This window comes from Eucalyptus grandis, chromosome 6, assembly GCF_016545825.1.
Source record: "Eucalyptus grandis isolate ANBG69807.140 chromosome 6, ASM1654582v1, whole genome shotgun sequence".
Taxonomy (NCBI): domain Eukaryota; kingdom Viridiplantae; phylum Streptophyta; class Magnoliopsida; order Myrtales; family Myrtaceae; genus Eucalyptus; species Eucalyptus grandis.
The window spans coordinates 31,669,830-31,690,295 of NC_052617.1; the positions used below are offsets into that span (position 1 = coordinate 31,669,830).

Sequence of the window (20,466 nt, forward strand, 5' to 3'; positions counted from 1 at the left end):
AGTCGTCTTCCGCCGACTCGAATTCCAACATTGCTAATACACAAATGGAGAAGGAAACGTTTAGCACTTGATGAAAACATCGAATAGTTTTTGCAATCTAACAACTTTTTGTTTATAAGATACTCTCATTCTGATATCAAAAAGACCACGAGTGGCCTAAAAGAGAAATTGCCCGAGGGTGGATATGATACTGTGTATAAAGGGAAGCTATAGAGCGACTAAGAAATGGCGGCAAAGATATTGAAAAAAGAACAGCAAATGGGCAAGATTTCACCAGTGAAATGGCTACTATCGGAAGGATTTACCATGTCAATGTGATTTTTCTTATTGGTTTTTGCTTCGAGGGCTCAAAACATGCTCTCATATGCAACTTCATGCGAAACGGGTCCTTGGACAAATACATCTTCTAGCGAGGAGAAGAAACTCCTCTCAATTGCAAGGAAGCGTATGAGATCACATACAAAGTGGCCAGAGCGATGACATGCACATCAATCCTAATAATATTCTTCTTGACAAGAGTATCACTCATAAAGTATCGAGCTTGAGGTTTGCAAAATTGCACTTGATGAGCTATAGCACTGCGACTTTTGGTTACATGGGTCTAGAGCAAGTCTATGGGAACCTCAGGGCGTCTCTCATGAAGCTGATGTCTTCAGTTTTGGCAAATTATCGATGGAAATGGTCAATGGAAGTAAGAATCATACTGAGGGCACTCAGCCAGATTTAATTTCCGTCCTGATTTACCATGATCTAAGTGTAGCAAAGGATATTCGACTCAAAGAAGTCAACGAAGAAAATAATGGATGTTAAAGAAGATATAACGGTTGCTCTTTGATGCATTCAAATGTGTCCTAGTCATCATCCTTCGATGCACAAGCTATTGGGAATGTTGGAATGAAAAGTAGATAATCCACAATTGCCTCCAACCCACTCTTTTGTCCAACATAAGTGTCGACTACTAGGGATTATGTTGGAACCGAGACCAACGGACACATGGACACGATATCACCTTCATGAAGTCCTGCAATAATTTATCAGGACTACAGCTTGAGTGTAGCAATATTATTAGACAAACATAGGAGATATACAATTGCACAAACACTTTTAAAAAAAAATCAATGATTTTTACAACATATATTATTGTTAGGTGTTAACAGATGTCTCGGGGCGCTTTTTAACAAAATTCTTTCGGAATACTATAATTAGTCATAGATATTGCGGACGACGGCACAAAGTTTTTATACATATTTATTATCTAAATAAAGTGGGTTATATTATGTTGACAACTCGTCAGGTTTGCATTTGTTGCTTTAATATTTATTTTCCATGTAAAGCCCATCTTTTAAATTTCGTTTTCACTATTCTTTTTTTGTTTATGAATGACTGAGATAAGTCTAGATCATTATATTTGTATTTCGCTATTGATTTTTATCATATGCCCGACCGATCAGTTTATTGTCTCTACGCATTTATGTCTATGCACGTAAATAGTTGGACCAAAATAGTCTACCTATATAAATTCTTTCCCAATAAATCCCACCGTCAAATAAAACACAAGGTTAAACACAAAATGGTAGTAAATATATGCTATTATGGTTAAATTTCAATGTATTGCTCTATTTTATTTAGTAATTTATATTGATTTTCCCTAGTTAATCCCACAATGATAAGAAATATCTGTAGTTACAGTTATGGGGATTAGATCTTAGCTTGAAATTCTTCCTTTGGATGTCGCATATGCTAATCTATTTGATGAAATTTTAGTTCCAATTCTAATAAAATAAACCGTTCCTTTTTTCTTTAAATTTTAAATTAATATTATCATCTATTTTAAGATTGATGGTGTTCTCATTTGAAATATCATAAACATCTTCTTGAAACATATTGTTACAATATACCTTATTGCTTGAAAATTATACTACTTAGACATAAAATGAAATATATACATACTCAATGCGTGTTTGACACTAATAATCTCTAATTTTGGCTCAATGTACAATGTCATTTTTGAAGTTTTAATTTGTTTAATATAGCCCTTGAATTACTCCTAAATTTTAAGTCCATTTCCTAAATCAACAAATAAAGAAGGGAGGTGCTATTTGTGCCCCCTTAATGACTATATCCTCTCACATTTAAACTGAAAAAACAAAACCGTCGTCAATCTTTCAATTATAGTTTTAGGAAATGGCCCTATTCCTTCTTTTTTCTATTTATTTAATTTTTTTTAGGATAGTTATCATAATTAAGCATTTCACAAATTTTTTTATCGTATTAAAGAGAAGTGAGTTCTCATATATTTCTATAACACTTTTCATGCTCGATGTAAAATTATATTAATAATAATAAGGAAAAAAGACATTCTTCCGTATGGTATAAAACAGAAAGTCTCTTCTTTATCATTGATCTTATAACAACCTCTCTATTTTTTCTCCCTCTCGTATCAAAAGCTCATTTTCTTGGTCAAAAAATTTATAGTTTTTCCTTACTATATTGGCGAGATATTTTTATACAAAGCACGTAATACATTATAGGAATATCTAAGAATACATTAAATCATTATGCACAATGAGATATCTTGATATTTTCTTTATAAATAGTTATAGATGACATAAATGTCAATCCAAAATAATGAAATTTCATTTACATTTTCAAAAAAAAAAAAAATTCTTACTTTATGCAATGTTTTGATTTACTTAAATTTCATCTACTTAACTTAACAATTTATCCATAAATTTAGTCAACAACATAGAAAAGAATTATTTTTTTGGAAATTTCAGTTTTCAACAGAACAAATTTTTTATGAAAGTAATATTTTACAATAAAAAAAGACATCACGCCTTCAATATATAGGGAAAATCTACAATAGACCATACTAAACATATAAAATTCTTCACCAATGATCTACATGGATAAGGTAAGCAAATAAATTTGGGACTACCAATTTAGACTGCAATTAAATGTAGAAAGTAATTTTGTCTTTTTGGTGAAGATTGGGTGGATTTAATCATATATGAGATGGAAATAGCATCGCTTACGAAAGAGTGTGGTATCTTTTTATAATTTTTTTACCTGTTTGGTCTTTATAGATATTACAATAATTTCATATGTATTTTTTGACTCTCATTACAATAAAAGAAAATCCATATTTAGAGCTATATGGTACTACTCTAAATGGGATTCTATACTTACTACTATAGAGACCATAAGCTACAATATACTTAAATAGAAATACCATAATATTTATAAAGATAAAAGAGGTAAGAAGGCAATAAAAGGATTGCATGTTTTTGTTGATGGGAAAAAGTCACAAAAAATCACAAACTTTACTTAGAGTGACAGATTTACTCAAAACTATTTTTTGCGATATTAAAAACACCAAACTTTGCTCACCGTGATACATTTACCCCAAATTTATTATTGTGATACCAAAAATCCTAAACTTTTACATGTATAACACATTTATACAAAGAATGTAATCCGTGACTAAATGTGTCACATAGGTAAAAATATGGGATTTTTTGTTGTCAATGAAAAATTTTGGGATTTTTTGTGTCACCAAAAATAAGTTTGGGGTAAATATATTATACTGTAAAAGTATAAAGTAAATGTATGATATGGATATAAGTTTGGGATTTTTGTGTCACCAAAAAAAAAGTTTGAGTTAAATATGTCGCAATGGGCAAAATTTGTGTTTTTTGATGGCTTTTTGACCTTTCGTTGATTTAGATAACTGATTGAAATTAAAAGGTATATTGAGATGGGGCTAATGTGATTATGAGAATCTGTGAATAAAATCAAAGGATGACATTAAACATGTAAAGATATATGAAAAATCAGATAAAACAAATTGAAAGTTAAGGGCCCAGGTGTAAATATTTGAGAAAAGTTCAAATTTAGAGATTGTTATTGTCAATTTTTTTTCTTAATTTGATGAGCACTAAATGCAACCCAAAAAAAAAGAAGGGGAAACAGAGAGAAGTTATTCCGACAACGTTGGATTTTATTTTAGTCCTGACCGAAGGGACGGAAGGATTGAGTGCCCACCCAACGGTCGACTGGCTCGACTCTCGATTTCTGCACTCCGCCCTCATCACATCAAAATCCTTTCCCTTCTCTTCTTTCTCCTTCTGCTTCTTCTTGGTTTCGCATCCTCAGAATCATCTCTCGCTGAACCGAGAAAAAGGGAAGGAAAAATGGTGGCTGCCAAGCCGAAGGAATCCTACGAGGAGTGCCGCCGCAAGAGGCTGGAGGAGAACAAGAAGCGGATGGAGGCTCTCAATCTCCCTCAGCTCTCTCAGTCCCTCCGCAGCTCCTCCTCCTCTCCCAACTCCACCCCTGTAAGCTCCTCATCCCCTCTCTCTCTCTCTCTCTCTCTCTCTCTCTCTCTCTCTCTCTGCGCTACTGATGTTCTGTTTCGGGTCACCCTTGTCAGATGAAGCAGTCCAAGCCACGCACGGTAGAGAAGCGGGTGGTGGTGGTGAGGAGGTCCAGTCGCGTCGCCAACATGCCCGCTCCCGTTTACAGAGAGGTCACTCCACTAGACCCTGCTTCGTTTGCGGAACTCTTGTTTCTTCATCGGGTTTCGGGACATTGCAAAGAAAAAGAATGAATTCGAATCAGATGCTTGTCTAGGCTCGACCCTTTTCTTAGTTTTGCATTTTTTTTCATGGAAGAAAGTCACTCGATCGTATCGGGCTTAGAAAGGATGGCCTGGTGCGGTTTTTAGCCGGTTCTGATCATAAAGTTTCGAACTTTGTTCTTGGGTTCAGGTGGTGATCGATCGGGTGGCAGTGCCCAGAAGGTATTTTGTCATTTCCTTCATTTTTATGCTCATACTTTTGCGAAATGATTTCCAAGATAGTAAAAAGTCCGCATATTTCGCTATTGAAATTACCAAATTGTTTATGAAAATCGATAGGATTTTTAAGAGGAGGGATCCGCTCAACCTGGTGTATGCCTCTGCTGAGGCCAGGGAATACGCACTAGAGAAGGCAGAGCAACTGCAGTCCACTCTAGAACCTCAGTATCCCACCTTAGTCAAATCCATGCTCCCATCTCATGTCTCTGGTGGTTTTTGGCTGGTAACAAATTTTAATTCGTTTGCCACCTTGATGTTGTTTGACTTGGATTCCCTTTGCTCGATTTTGTCCCGAACTGCAGAATCTGTCACATGTCGCGTCCCGGAATTGAGGAGGAATTTTGCGACATTAACCGGCAATTTGGTTTTCTCTTTTCTCAAGTCATTTTATTTGCAGGGCCTTTCTGTCCAATTTTGCAAGTCAAGCCTTCCTAAGAATGACGGGGTCATCACGTTGGTCGACGAAGATGGTGAAGAATTCCCTACGATATATTTGGCACGGAAGACAGGACTCAGCGGAGGATGGAAAGGGTTCTCTGTAGCTCATGAGCTAACTGATGGAGATGCTGTAGTTTTCCAGTTAATTAAACCCACCACGATGAAGGTAGTAATGATGAGACTGCATATGAGACTTGAAATTCATTTTCTTGCTTCCTAACCATTTTGTCATAGTCAAGCTAATAAATTGATTCATTAAGAAGGCACTATAATAAAGCTTACCTTTGTATGTATATCTAAGTGTACTCCAAGTTTTGCTAAGAAATTGATAGATTATAGAATGGATTGTCCGGGTGTCTTTAATAGATTGTAGAATTCATAAAGACTTAACAAGATCATGGATGTAGATTCAAGGGAAGATGTGTCTTTGGCATTCCATAGTACAAACAGCCATCACCATATCCTGTTATAAACACAAAGTTAACCGTGAGTAGCATGTGTTTCATTTGGCTGCCATGTAATTGAAGGGCCATCTACATTCTCATTTTCAGGTTTACATCATACGAGTGAATGGCTTTGACAAGAGTGAGGAGCCCTAAGTAGATTAGTAACATGGTCGCTCTGCAGTCACATTTTGGACATATAATGGTAAGTAGCGAATTTACTACTTGCCTATAGAGTAAATTAGTATTGTGCTTGTAGTCATTCTTTGGATGTTTCTCTGAAGTTGAGCGTTCTATCTCCAGTCGTCAGTCACAAATAGACAGCTCTTCTTTTGATTATGTTTTAGCATCTCCAAACTAGACTTCACTCATGTGTGTTCACTTTCTTTTGCAAAGAAAAAAAATCTCCTTTCAGACAAGCAGAAGCAGTTTCTAAAGCAAAAGCAAAGCCTTCTACAGTGTTTTGAACCTCAAAGTGCTGAGTTGTTTCAAACACGAGAGTTCATTTCAAATTTCACTGAAGTTCCTCCATAAAGCCTCCTACAGTGTTTTAAACATCAAATGCTGAGTTCCTTCAAGCATGAGAATTTATTTCATTGAAGTTTCTCCATAAACTATGTTTGGTATCTGGGATAGCGATGGTAATGATGGATGGTTCTAGTGTCTGAACTTACTCAACTTGTGAGCTTTTTCTAATGCTTTTACTTGTTTAGATCATAAAGACAATCTGATCATTTTTGGTCTATGATTACCAACTAAAGATTTTACCTGAGACAAGGCCCCATGATACTAGATTGTTCCCACCTTTGCTGGAAATCTAGTAAAACCCAACCCCCCAAAACAAAAAAAAGAAAATGTTGTTGTGAATACGGGCTCTATGTGTTACAACGGAGTTTAGCCACAGCTGCTTAGAACTTCAATTGATGTTCTTTTTTAAGTCTGAAATCTTGTTCCTAGACTGAACTTGTTGCATTTGAATGGCTTTCTTCTGGGCAATGTTCTTAATGTTAGCCTGACTTCGACACTCATATCAATTTCCTACACTTGATCAAACTTTTGACCTGCCTACAAAAGTTTCATTTTTACCAAAAAAAAAAAAGAAGAAGAAGAAGAAGAAAGAAATATTCTCACTGTCAATGTGTTTCTCTGATGCAGGTTGCACGGTGCATAGAAAGGTCATCCTGGGCTATGAGATTTTGCCATTGGGTTGGTCCTGATTCGGTCACAGGAGGCGAAATGTAACTTGATCTAGAGATAGATACCAATCGATTAAATTAGCTAGTGAATTTGTGAAGCTGTAGGTCTGTTTTTGGCTTGTAAATGATCAGACTTTTGCTCTGCTTGGCAGTTGTGTCTAGTCTATAGTTCCACAGTTCAGCAAGAGACACTGTCCAAGAAAATTCAATTGCAATTCCCAGGAACAGTTGAACCACTCAATGCAGCAGCAATTTCAGTGATTGATTTTTACGTTCATTGCAATGGTCAGCGTCAAATTCGCCTCCATCTAAAGTTGCTACCTCAAGGAACTAGTCAGATTCGCAGGCGCCGTATCTCGATGCCAGTTTGTCTGACATTCTAGATCTCACCAGAACTGTAATGCCTTTACTAGATTCATGCAGAAATTGCCAATAGGAAAACCCTTTTGTCTATATTTCTCGAGAGTCTGAACACGCAATGGACAAACCTGGGGTTTGACCGCTGTGTGTTCTTGCTTGCTCGTGCCTGAGAATGCGGTGAGTTTGTGGGGTTGGGGAGGAACACAGGCTGTTTTGAAAGCTCCACTTAGCTTTGTCAAATCGCAAAGCTCCGGCTCACTTTTCCAGCTAAGGTCGAAGAACGTGCGTGCTCGCTCACCTCCAATCTTCGCGTGCTTTAAACTAACGCCCATTTAAAAAATGCACTAGGGAAAAAATCGAAGAAGGCCAATGAATGATTCACTGTACCAGATCGATACTAAAGAAAAAATCGCCCTAGACCCATCGATGATATGGCGAATTAGACCGTCGAGCACGCTCTAGATTTCGAGGTCGACGTGCGTGTCGGGCCGATTGGCACGCTAATGATCGGGCGGCGCAATCTGAATGCGACGAACGAGACAGCAACGTCCGTGCAATGTCCCTCACGTCACCCGAAAACTGGAAATGTGAAACGGGGAAAGGCGAAGGAGTGGAGCAAAAGAACAGGAGATGAACTAAGACATCCCTGGCAGTGGGCGAGGATTTGGTCTCGTCTTACCTGGCGCTCCCGGGTGGGGTCCACACGGGATCCCAGCGTGGACTTCGTCTTATAATCGCCTCCAGAAAGAATATCCACTCTCACGCGCCCCGTGAAACACGATTTATACAAATATAATAGGACTAGCGCATCCAAAATTAAAAATTTGCCGCGAAAATATAATTAAATCATAAAGTTTTAAAATATATATATATATAGTTAAATCTTAAAACTTTCAAAAGATTCAATCAAGTCTTAAAATTTATCAAATTATAAACCAATTTCGTTGATTGTACTTTTTGAAAAAAATTTAACTCAATCGCATATTTTTTACAAGTTTTTAACACTTTTTTCAAAATTTTAGGATTTTAATTACACTTTTAAGATAAGTTTTAGGATTTTTAATGTACTCCAAATACAACATATATCTTGTTTTATAAGTCTGAAAGTTTATTTTTAATTTTAAGCTGTGTCGTAAACACTTTAGTCGCGTAATTTAGTAATAATACGTTAATGGCAAGAAAAATTACGATAACACCATGTCATGTAAGACATGTTTTCACATAAAATTCGATAGTATCACACGGAATTCATGGAAACGGACATGCCAACGTGTGGTCCCTTCGATTGCTTGTTTCATAGTGAGAAGTAGCAATTACTTGGTGGAGTCACACTAGACACTAAAAAATGAGTAGTTCCTTACAAACCCCTTGTCGCAACGTGAATGGCCCTTTGTCTGATTGGACTGGATCAAGGAGGTGGACTAGGTCTAGTATGTCAAAACTCATTTAAGACGCGTCCAGACACAAACAAAATGTTCAATGTTTTACAGATTATTAATCAAATATTTTGTGCACACGTAAAGTAGAAACAAACATGGGGCATGTTATTCATTTGATTTCTTTATTATATTGTAGGAAGTAGAAAATCTAAAAAGCATGAGATCTTAAGTTTAATTCCTACTCAATACAACCGTTTAGGGTTGAATTTTCCATCGAGAAGTAATTCTTTGTGAATCCTCTAGTCGCGAGAATGGACATCCTGTATTCGATTGGGCTGAGAAGGCAAACTTAATCCACTACGTCTACGATACCATTCAATCGTCACAATAACAACAAAAATCTTCAATTATAGACATTAATGTTCCTCTTTTTAGCTATTACTTAAATTAAATATGGTAATCGCACGATGCGTATTTTATAATTTGTTAAATTCACACCCGATTTCCCCTGCATCTTTCAAGAAATAAGAAGATAAATAGTCCGCTCGTACCTAATATCCTATGATTCCATCTCGCAGCTCTAAACATGATGACTTCGTCTGTCTCTCCTCGCTTAAGGTCTGAACCGGAATCGCGGGAAGGCCACCTGTCCGATAATATCCAAGCCGCCACGGCGGCTTCTTCCTTCGTGGTGCGCACGCGCGGGGGGATGGTCGTGGGCCAGGGAATGCGATTCGGCGTGGGGTGCGGTCCTTGCGCTGGTCTGATTGGCGCCGGTGATTTCGGGGGGAGTGGGTTGACACGAGGAGCGGAGCGGGGGGTTGGAGTGGGGATTAGTTAAGTCAAGAGGAGGACCGGGTCATGTGGGGCCCTCCGACGTGCGATGTCGAAAGCCCCCTCGTCATCCGACATTTCTTTTGTTCTTTTTCCACCTAAGTAAATGCCCTATTCTTTCATCTCCTGAAAAGATGGGAATGAATTAGGAGCCAATGGTTCCAAATTTCGTAGGTTTCGTCCGGGTTCCTCCTAGAATATGAAATGTACCTATCGAAACTCGAAACTTACTATACATACTTAGGAACCTAAAACCTATTATGTCACAAGTTCCAAAATTGATTTTAGGATTTGCCAAATTCTATCCATACTTTTAATTGAACAATAATGGTGAATCATCACCTCTAATAATTATCGTATGTTGCAATCCACTGATCATGACTTAAGTCTCAATCATAATTATCACTAGGAAATAAGAGTTTAAATTAATTGTTTCAGATTACACATTCATCATTGGACATCATGAAATACCACAATATCGCATGAAATCATAAAACAACAAAAACACAAAGACTAGTTCCAGATTCCCAATTCCCAATTTTTGAAATATGAAATCTAGCCTATATATTGTAGAACTAGGAACCATATCTATTCACACCAATCCGTTTCTTAGATTTTCGATTCTATCTTGAAACCATACTCACCCTTGATTGAGAATTTGCACCTCACGTTTCGTGAGATCTTCGAGTTCGATCCCTATTCCAACCTCGCTCTCTTTGGAGAGACCATGACGGACTTGCTTGAACGGGCAAGTCGAGCGTGAGGTCAAGACCATCTTATCCCCGAGTTTATCTATTTCCACGCATACCCAATTTTACGCCAGCTCGGCGCTACTTGTCGACGATATAAAAACATTTGCCGGAGGCCTGCCGAGCATGTCGAGTCCTTCGAAAACGTACAAGCCGACGCATGCGAAAGAAAACTATAGCGTGAATCTTGCTTTTAGATTGAAAGGGACATTAGTCTGACTTGCAAGAAACTGATTCTGAATAAGTAATGCTAGCTCGCTGGAACGTTAAATAAAATATGACAATTTTTATCAAGTCCATTAAGAGTGAAGAGAGATACAAAATTGTACACAATCGCTCTTGGTTGCTCGATCTTTTGAAGAGCCACATGTATTCTCGACAGCTCTAGAGAGTGTGAAATGGGATTGAGGCCAATGAGTTTGGATGGAGATTTTTGCTTGTTACTTGAATTAAATCCGCCGTTGACTTTGGTCGAGAAAAATCACTTCTTTTCACGAGCAACGTCATTGAAAAAAAAAAAAAAAAAAAAACAAGTACGATTCACTTAGTCAATCGGCATGAGGTGTGGCCTTGATGTACACTCCCGCGGAAAAATCCTCTCGTCAAATCACCAATCAGATGCAACAATAAGCCATTGAACATTCAAACGAACTAGTACAACCACCATGCTGGTTAATTATGAAGAGGTTATTTGTCGCCCACGAAATCACGACTTCGTTTTATGTCGCGATTCAACTGTTGAGCGGTCATGCTATGTTGTATGGTTGGATCCCATCTTATATGAAGAAACTTCCTAACAACTAGGATCTCAAACTTTCGAGTCATTGATGGTATAAGGTAGCCATGGCTTAAATCGATTATAGCGAGAGTGGGACCATTATGCTAACATTCAAGAGGGAATTGCTATCGCTAGTCGCCCCTCTCACGCTTTCAACTATGAAACGGTAATAACATTGCCTAAAATGTAACAACTAAGTTCTAACCATCACAATAAATATAGTCATGAAACTTAGGTCATGGGTCACAACACATGAAAACAATCTCGTAGCTTAGTCGACATGATGCGCTATTTTTGGTGTTCAAACTCAGTCCAATCTCATTTTAGGAATATTCACAAGATTCTTCAGCTGTTACTCAACCATACGAAAAAAAATAAGAATTTATTATCGGATATGATGTCTTTGTTAGCACGATACAACAAGAAAACAAAATGGGTTTTCGAGAACCGGAAATTTTATTATAATCATTGTCATTGTTATGAATATTTAATATTATTACCATGATTTAAGAATTGCTTGTCCAATTCGGTTTATACAAGGGGGGGAGGGTCGTGATTGACTGAGCTCGCTTTGTCGTCGTGCGCAGCGCACTTGGCCCTTCTTCGATTAACCGGCGCCAGCCTGTGATTTAAAAAAAGAAATAGATTATTTATATAATAATGAAAAGTATTTTTATTTATTTATTTTCTATATGTCCACTAAAGCTAAACAACCCAATCACAGCTATTCCTTGATTGGCTGATTGGGAGTCGGCCTTCTCCAGATGTGGCGTGGTGGGGTCCACTCCGTAGTGTGGCCCACTTTGCTTGATTGACTCCTCTCTTCTCTCTTGTGTTTTTTTTTTGGTAGGCACATGACAGGCGCGCATTGAGTGCATTAACTTGCAACGTCATGATTAGGTTATCGGGGAATCATGGTGTAATCATACGCTTCATCTTCTTTTCATATGCTTTATGTTCAATTGTACATACATACATGTGTATATATATATATATATATATATATATATATATATATATATATATATATGATATAAGAAATATAAATTTACCCATTTTACTCTAACTTTCAACTTACTTACTCTCAAACTTTTACTCTGCTTTTTTATAAAATATGAAAGTCGAATTTCACATTTGAAACTATATATCCTCAACCTCAATCTCTTGAAAAGGTAGAAAATCAAACTTTCCATCTTCTCTTAAGAGAAATCTCCAATAGTTATAGCAGCATAATTAATCATGTTATAATTGAATTTGATAATGTTGTCTCCATGAATATTGGATAGATTGACCTACTTATCGATGAACAATAAATGTGATTTTGTTTATGTTGACCTTTTCTAACTTGTTCACGACGTGCTTCATATGTGTTGATGGAATATGTTCACACAATAATCGTCTAAATGTGACGCTGTGTTTCGAAAGAAAGAATGGCATCGTGGCCCCTAGCTGACGATCAATAAGGACTTGTCCAACTGCCACGGGTCACGGATTGAGGATAGGGACTCCCTCTCACTTGCCCCACCTTGTGTATTCGTTATAATTATTAATTTCGACAGTGCTCTTATTGTTAATATCATTAGACTACTTTATTTTAGAAATGTTTTTAAAACTAAATTTAATGATAAATTTAAGTAAAATTTTATTGAAAAATATATTTTATATATATATATATCTTATGTCATTTCTATATTAATATCACTATATCATCAATTTATTAGATCTTTTGTTGTTGTACAAAATATTGTGCTATATTATCTTCTTCTTTTAAAAAAAATAAAAATTGGTGGCACAAAATAGGGGCAGGACCGGGAACACCGATCCTCGCACAGCCCCATTGCATTACTTATCCTAATTGGACGTCTGCCTTAGCACTTTTTAAATTTTATTCAAAATTTCCGTTTCTTAAAAATGTTATTCTATGTGACTCGAACATATATATAGGATTTGGAATCTCAAAATTTTGACGCGATTAATAAAACATATCTATTTAGATATTTGACATGAATGTGATATAACACATTAAAAAGAACGAATCACCTCTTCTGCATATGTTACCATTATTTGGTTAATCTCTTTAATCAATGAGAATATATAATAATAAAGGTCATATAAACATTGACTTTTATGGTGAGCAATTATTTTGATTTTCCGTAATCATCTTTCGAAGATTTGATTGATTATATGTAATCATCTTTTGAAGATTTGATTGATCATCTACATGCATAAGATTAAACTTTAAATTGTTATTTTGAGCTTATGCCAGATAAGTACTGATTTACACAATCTTGTATATTAAAGTCAAATCATCTTCGAAACACATAAATTAAAATTTTCATAGATAGTTGGACATATAGCCTGCGTAAAGTATTATTGACATGAATCATTCTTAAATAAATGCTAAGTAGAGTGTTGTGTGCACGGACCATCTCAATTTTGCTTTCAAAATTAAGCACATAAATAACACTTGCCCAACGTGATTATCTCTAGAAAAACTTTTATCCGGACTACATACAAAATCGACATCCTTATTTTTCTTTTGCTCGACAAATAAACACTAATATTCATAATGGGAAGTAACTACTTAGGTACGGGCAACAAAAAGCTAAAAAGGTTTCATTGAGTATACATAAAAAGGGCATCATAAATTTCTCAATTATTCCCATGAAAATAAAAAAGGAACCAAAAATATTGCGGGCTCACGAGAGTTACCGTGAAGCCGCAATCACGCACGCATTTCCCCGCGCCCCCTCAACTCCCATTCCTCCCACACGAGGGAACGGGGAAGCAGCTCAGCTCCGCTCTGGCTCCCGAAAGGGACAAAAAAAAAAAAAAAGAAAACGGCTTGCGGAACGGCGGGCTGAAAACGACGGCGTTTCGACCGAAAACCCACCCCCACCGGGCCCCCCGGGGCCACGTCATCGGGACCCCGCCTCGTGAAAGACATAATGAGTGCAAAATCGACCGCCGGGGACAGCAGCTTCCATTGCGCTTCGTTTGCAAATCCACCCCCCTCCCTCCCTCCCTCTCTCTCTCTCTCTCTAAAAACGACGGAATATTTGCAGCTCGCCGGGATCCGCGTTTCTCGATCGCAGCGACGACCGACCCCGCCTCGCGATCGCCGCCTCCCTCGCCGCCCGCGCTCAATCGCCGCCGAGTAAATGCTTCGTTTCTCCCTCCCTCCCTCCCTCCCTCCCTCCCTCCCTCTGTCTCTATGTTCTTCTTCGTTTCTTCCGTACGCGGTTTTTGATCTTTGGTTTCCTCGCCGCCGTCCTCCGCCATTGGCCGGTATTCGTCCCGGCTCCGCGCCGCCGCCGCCGCCGCTCTCGTTCGCCTCCCGCGGCGTCCGGCTTAATCCCGCTCCTTCGCGTGCATTGACTTCGATTTTAACGTCCGCAGGGGGGGTGGGGCGTTTTCGTTTTCTTCTTCCTCCTTTCGTTCGGGTAATATCTTTGTTGTTTACTCGCGGGAATGGTTAATGTGGTGTTGTGCTGATCGTCATTGCTGTGGTTTCTTTCGATCGTCGAATTGGGAGGTCCGTGTGCGGTCTGTTGGCATTGGTAGTTTGAGATCTCGGAACGGCATTCTCGGAAATGCTGGGGTTCTTTCGTCAATCCGATAGATCGCAGCTTGTTCCGCGAGAAGTTGCGCGCGCCAGCCGTTTGATCGGTTTGTGCTGCTGTTGGTTTTGCAGGAGCTGTTTCGGACGGAGGAGAATAGCGAAATTGAGGAGCCGGTGGATGTTTGAGACTTTGGACGAGGAACGAGACAATGTCCACTAGGAGTGAACATCAGACTGTGCCGCTCTCAGTGCTGCTCAAGCGTGAATTGGCGAACGAAAAGATCGATAGGCCGGAGATTGTACACGGACAGGCTAGCCAGAGCAAGAAAGGGGAGGACTACACGCTACTCAAGACCGAGTGCCAAAGAATTGTTGGAGACGGGGTCACTACTTATTCTGTTTTCGCCGTATGTGTTTCTTTATCATCCGGTACATTATTCTGATGCTTGTGTTTGCATATTGATTCTTTCATTTAGCCTGTGCGGGTGATCTGGGGTACTATATTGTTTCTTTTCTTTTTATAGGTAAAAATCTGCTGAGTTAGTCATTATTCTTTTAAAATGTGCATGAATCTGATAATAGAAGCAGTAATGAGTAGAAGATAAGCAATTAGGACCAAAGGGGTGTCTATTGGAAGATGAAACTTTGTCCTCGCCCACAGTCCTGCTTGATGGCCAACTGAATTTGGTATAAGCCCTATTCAGGTGTTGTCGAAATTTCTCTTTTAGCTTGCTTCATATGTGAGTTCATTGCTAGGTAACCACTATGAATGATAACTGAACTGAACTTCCAGAGGGGAATCCAATTTCTGTGATGTTCTAGTCCATGATTGCTTCATTTTTTCCACACACTCTTTATTTTCTTAGGCAGATAAGACCTGAAAGCCATGGAACTACTTTTTCTTTTAAAACTTTTCATCTTGGCTGATATCTTTTTATTACGTATTCTTTTGTTTTGGAAATGGTATTCGGGTTCCATATAGATTCCTGGATTCTTCTTTTATTTGTTGAAACCTGTGAATAACCAATGTTCAACAGCTGCTCTAGATGAACAACCATCAAGTTGCTGATTATATCCTTCCGGCTTCTCATTTTGCAGCTATTTGATGGACATAATGGGTCTGCAGCTGCTGTCTATTCAAAGGAAAATCTCCTCAATAATGTTTTAGCAGCGATGCCATCAGATCTTAACAGAGATGAGTGGGTAACTGCACTGCCGAGAGCCCTTGTGGCAGGTTTGTCAAGACAGATAAAGACTTCCAAGAGAAAGGTAGGAGTTTCTTCCAATAGTAAATCTAAGTGTTCAACAGTTTGCAGAGTTAAGGCCCGATTTGCAATTATAGTCTAATTTATCCGTGACAAAATTTCATCTTATGGTTAGTAGGTATTCTAGGGTTTTGCTGAGGTGATATATTCACGATGCGGATATGATCATGTTATCACTGTTTGGACATGCACAGTGCTGTTTTATATTTGTTTTTTTGTTCGAGAGATACAATGAGATAGGTTTTTTACTTTTTGTCCTTATATTGCAGCACAAACTTCAGGAACTACTGTCACCTTTTTAATAATTGAAGGGTGGGTTATAACCGTTGCCTCTGTTGGTGATTCTCGTTGTATACTTGAATCTGCTGAAGGAACTATCTACCATTTGTCAGAAGACCATCGGCTCGAGTGCAACGAAGAGGAGTATGTGTAAATGGAACTTCAAATTTTTAACTGTCATTCATGCTGCTGGAATAACTTATCTATCCTTGCTCAACCCCTGCCTTTTTTTTTCTTATATTTAATTTTAATGCTGATGGTATCTTAGGAGGATTCGCATTACTGCAAGTGGAGGTGAAGTGGGTCGGCTTAACACTGGAGGTGGTGCCGAGGTAAGGTCCCTTCAGTCTTTGTCATTCTTTATTGTGATTGTGCAATTACGAGAAGCAGTAAACTGAATGCAAGTGTGTCTTTGCATATGTCTTACTAATATGAAGGTATCCCACTGATTGAAACTGCAACTATGAAACAGCTAAATTGGTGTGAATAAAGATTTTCGTTTTTTAGATTAAAATTTCATATAAGAGTTGCATACAACATTGCGACATTGAAAAATCATGCAGATCTGGGTTTTCCTTACTGAATACTAGCATGCATCACTTTTGAGGACTCTCTGTTGTTGATTTGACTAACCTCTTGTACTTCTTCTGTAGATTGGTCCTTTGAGATGTTGGCCTGGTGGATTGTGTCTTTCCGATCCATAGGAGATATGGATGTGGGCGAGTACATTGTTCCTGTTCCTTATGTAAAGCAAGTGAAGGTTTGTTTGTTCATTCTTTTTTCTTTTTTCTTTTTTTCCAAAGAAAGTTCTTTTTTTTTTTTACCTTTTCAGTTTAAGATGTTCTACTACTCTGGCTGTGTGCTCAAATTTTAGCTATTATATAGAATTCTGAGGATTTTCTGCATAAGAATTCTTCATTTGGTGCTGGTATTGTTGATACTGCTAAATTTCCTTTCTTATATAAATAGTAACATGTTTTCAATGCGTATGTGGTTGAATTGACTCCGCATTGTTGGATCATCAGACATATCTGCTGGGAAGGTGGGTGACTCATTCATAGAAGACTTGAGTTAAAGGAATGCTTTCTTGGAGGATTTAACTTAGCCGTGTGAAAGAGATCTAACTCGTGTTTCATCTATATAAAGCAAACAGTCATTCTATAATTTTTTTGAGTCCGATTAAAAAACAAAAGATGAGCTAAGACCAAAAGTAGCAGATTTGTGAAACCACTACTTAAGGCCCCAACAAACCCTACTGTTGACGACATTTAACTATTAGGCTGTCTATGAGTATAATGTCCTCTGTGGATTGGTTGGCTTTGCCACCGTTTCATCATGCTTATAATCAATGGGTTTGAGAACACTTTCATCTCTTTGGTTTTTCTTTTTGGCCCAAAAGACAATATTACCTCATTTTTAGGGAAAGGCATTTCACTGAGTTGTGCTCATGATAGACTATTGTTTTTAGTGGCCTATTAATCATGATGCCATCATTATTGCCCATTGGCATCACCTTTTCTTCTTTATAATTCTCTTGATTTCTTGTTTCTTGGGGTGTTCATTTTCAAGCTGTCCTCCTTCCCCTTTACTTCCAGTAAACTGTACCATAAAGCATGCTTAGCCTTCTAATTGACCATTATAAAGTTTGTGCCATGCATTTCCTGTGATGGTTTTTCATTTTCCTACTGTTTAAATGATGTTTGCAGCTTTCTACTGCCGGAGGCAGGATAATTATTTCCAGCGACGGTGTTTGGGATGCTTTAAGTGCAGATCAAGCACTTGATTGTTGTCGTGGGATGCTGCCAGATGCTGCCGCTGCACAGATTGTCAAAGTATGATTACAGTCCAACTTACACCAAAAGATTTCTTTGTTTATTCTTGTTAGGATTGATAAGTGCTATGTGCCTATTGAGCAATGCTAAGTACTATGGGCCTGCTAAAATGATGTTTATCAGCTGATGGTTCCAGTTTCTACTGAACCCACATTCCAAGGAAAACGTAACTTTTAGTTATCCATACTGCTGAATGATAGTCAGAGGTCAGAATCTGCAACAAGTTTACACACTGCATGCAAAACCTTTGCATTGATGTAACTTAAACATGAGAAGATCCGGTGTAACTAACATATAGTGTCTGAAACTGCTTCACCGTAATGTACTTCTGGTTTAGTGGCAGCATGGTCTGGATAAATGATTACAAGTGTGAATGCAGTCCATACATACTGCATTATGTACTGTACTGCATTATGTACTCACAAGAGTTCCTTGTTGTACCCTCTCCATGAACATAAACAAATTCTATTTTCTATTATGGAAGCTAATGTCAGATACACAAGATACTCTTGTTTTATCTGATTCTTGTGATTGTTTTTATCCCAGGCCAGTGACTATTTTGCTCAAGTAAAACTATTGTACAATATATATCACCTTTTCATTTTTGTTTTGATTCCTCAATGGGCTCTCTACTTTTTATCAAATTTTAGGAATTAGGGTCAATTGCAAATACTACCTTGACATCTGGTGTTAGTTACAGTGTTGTCACAACTTTTTAAATTTTTCCATGGTAAATGTTACGTGACAAGGCTTATATGTTTGAAACGGGAAGCCTTCAGATGCTCCAGTGAGGAGATGTGGGTATGAGATGAAGACTCCAGTTAAATGGGAAGAGGGAAGACGTAGGAAGGAGATTATAAGAAAAGATGTGGACCACTTAGATCTTATGGGAGTCTTGACACAAAGTGCTATGGCATTGGAAGAATTTATATGTCTAACCCTACTTAATAGGATAACATTTAATTTGTTTGTGGTAAATATTGTGTGGTGAAATTGTATCTGGTACGTGATGTAGCCTGATGTACTTTAGATTAGATGTAAACTCACGGCCTCTTTTATTACAGGAAGCTTTACATGAAAAAGGACTTCGAGATGATACAACATGCATTGTTATTGATATATTACCGCAAGATAAACCAATGGCTCCTTTGCCACCACCAAAGAAGCCAGGAAAAGGAGTATTCAAGTCAATGTTTCGTAAAAAGTCATCCGAATCATCTTCTCAGATTGATCAAGAATTTATTGAGCCAGATGTAGTGGAGGAGTTATTTGAGGACGGATCCGCAATGCTCTCAGAAAGGTCTACATCTTAACCTCCACTTTCAGTCAACAATAGACCTTTTTTGACAGTAATTTGGTGGCCCACTCTTGTATGCCTAACTGTGATTGCATGACGTATCAATGTTTCTTTGACTGAGAAATGCTTGTAAAATGCAGGCTAGATACAAAATACCCCCTATGCAACATGTTTAGGCTGTTCATGTGTGCTGTATGTCAAGTAGAACTAAAGCCGGGAGAGGGTATATCCATACATGCCGGTTCATCAAATCCAGGAAAACTGAGACCATGGGATGGACCTTTTCTTTGCTTGAGTTGCCAAGAGAAAAAAGAAGCCATGGAAGGGAGAAGACCATTTGGAGGTACTGTCTCCTTTGCCCTTCTAGCACCAATTTTACTTTTCTGAGAAATTGCTTGATAGCATTAATTAATCCCTTTTCATCACGTTTGGTTTGAACTTGCTTTCAGATGGGTCATCCAGACATAGTAGCGGGAGTGATTAGTGAGCCCCTTTGACTATGTGAGTGACTGACAGATGTCCAAAAGTATATGCTAAATGGGAGACAGGCTAACTTCCTTCAGTATCATTTTGAGCGGTCGCCTGGTGCATTTTGAATATTACTTTTGAGCTCATTGGGAGCTCAATGTAAGGTTCCAAGGACCAAATCAGAAGATTCAAGAGCGTTGATAGTTTCTTGAATATCCAGTTTCTGACTTCAAAGCTAAGAGACGAATGATACCAGCCTCTTTGCAGGGTATGTGGATGGCTGTCATAAGTTTGGCTGTCCTAATGATATGCCAGAGGTAATTAACTTTTTGATTTTGAATTCATTCCGCTGTACACCGTTTCTTCCAATTGTAGAGCTAACATTCAAGTTTACCCAATTTCCACTGTAATATCAACGTAAAGGGTGCTTGATGAGGGTTCATATGCCCAATCGGCTTCCTGAATGATTGTTGCTTTGTTCTTCCTTTTTGAAAAGTAGGGAAGTCAGTTTGTGGAATAGATATGGGGAATTGATGATTCCCAGCAAGAGGCGCATCTGTATGTACTCTGTTGGGTAGTGACATTTTTTCATTGAATAGAAATCAGGCTGTTGAAGCTCTCTCTTGTCCATTCTACTAATACTGCTTCCGTTGCTTGGTCAGTTAGTCTAGAGCTTGAGGTTATGGGCATCTAAGTTCATGAAATTTGTTTATGTGTTGTTCAATCAA

At 38.1% G+C, this 20,466-nt stretch overlaps 2 protein-coding genes across 3 annotated transcripts; both read left to right on the forward strand.

Annotated features, from left to right (window-relative positions):
- Positions 1-4,053: 4,053 nt before the first annotated feature.
- Positions 4,054-7,218, forward strand: LOC104449338 (B3 domain-containing protein At5g42700). 2 transcript variants are annotated; one of them, XR_005551951.1, is made up of 8 exons: positions 4,054-4,337; positions 4,433-4,528; positions 4,770-4,801; positions 4,919-5,081; positions 5,256-5,462; positions 5,848-5,944; positions 6,895-6,960; positions 7,018-7,218. XR_005551951.1 is itself a non-coding variant. In XM_010063464.3 (7 exons), the coding sequence occupies exons 1-6, from the start codon at positions 4,194-4,196 to the stop codon at positions 5,893-5,895; spliced, it is 690 nt and encodes a 229-aa protein (XP_010061766.1). In that variant the 5' UTR covers positions 4,054-4,193; the 3' UTR covers positions 5,896-5,944; positions 6,895-7,218. The 2 variants fall into 2 exon arrangements, 1 of the variants encoding a protein (XP_010061766.1); XM_010063464.3 differs by having other exon boundaries at positions 6,895-7,218.
- Positions 7,219-14,033: 6,815 nt separating this feature from the next.
- Positions 14,034-20,359, forward strand: LOC104449337 (probable protein phosphatase 2C 12). Its single transcript, XM_010063461.3, is given in 12 exon segments — positions 14,034-14,192; positions 14,730-15,004; positions 15,696-15,828; positions 15,831-15,866; positions 16,132-16,285; positions 16,410-16,473; positions 16,795-16,831; positions 16,834-16,901; positions 17,848-17,973; positions 19,038-19,273; positions 19,411-19,613; positions 19,720-20,359. Coding segments are annotated over 11 exon segments (1,290 nt in total). The 5' UTR covers positions 14,034-14,192; positions 14,730-14,806; the 3' UTR covers positions 19,755-20,359.
- Positions 20,360-20,466: the final 107 nt, after the last annotated feature.

Coding starts and splice junctions, on each gene's coding strand:
- LOC104449338 (XM_010063464.3), top strand. CDS start 4,194: ATGGTGGCTGCCAAGCCGAAGGAATCCTACGAGGAGTGCCGCCGCAAG. Junction 4,338..4,432: donor CCTCTCCCAACTCCACCCCT/GTAAGCTCCTCA, acceptor CACCCTTGTCAG/ATGAAGCAGTCCAAGCCACG. Junction 5,463..5,847: donor TTAAACCCACCACGATGAAG/GTAGTAATGATG, acceptor TCTCATTTTCAG/GTTTACATCATACGAGTGAA.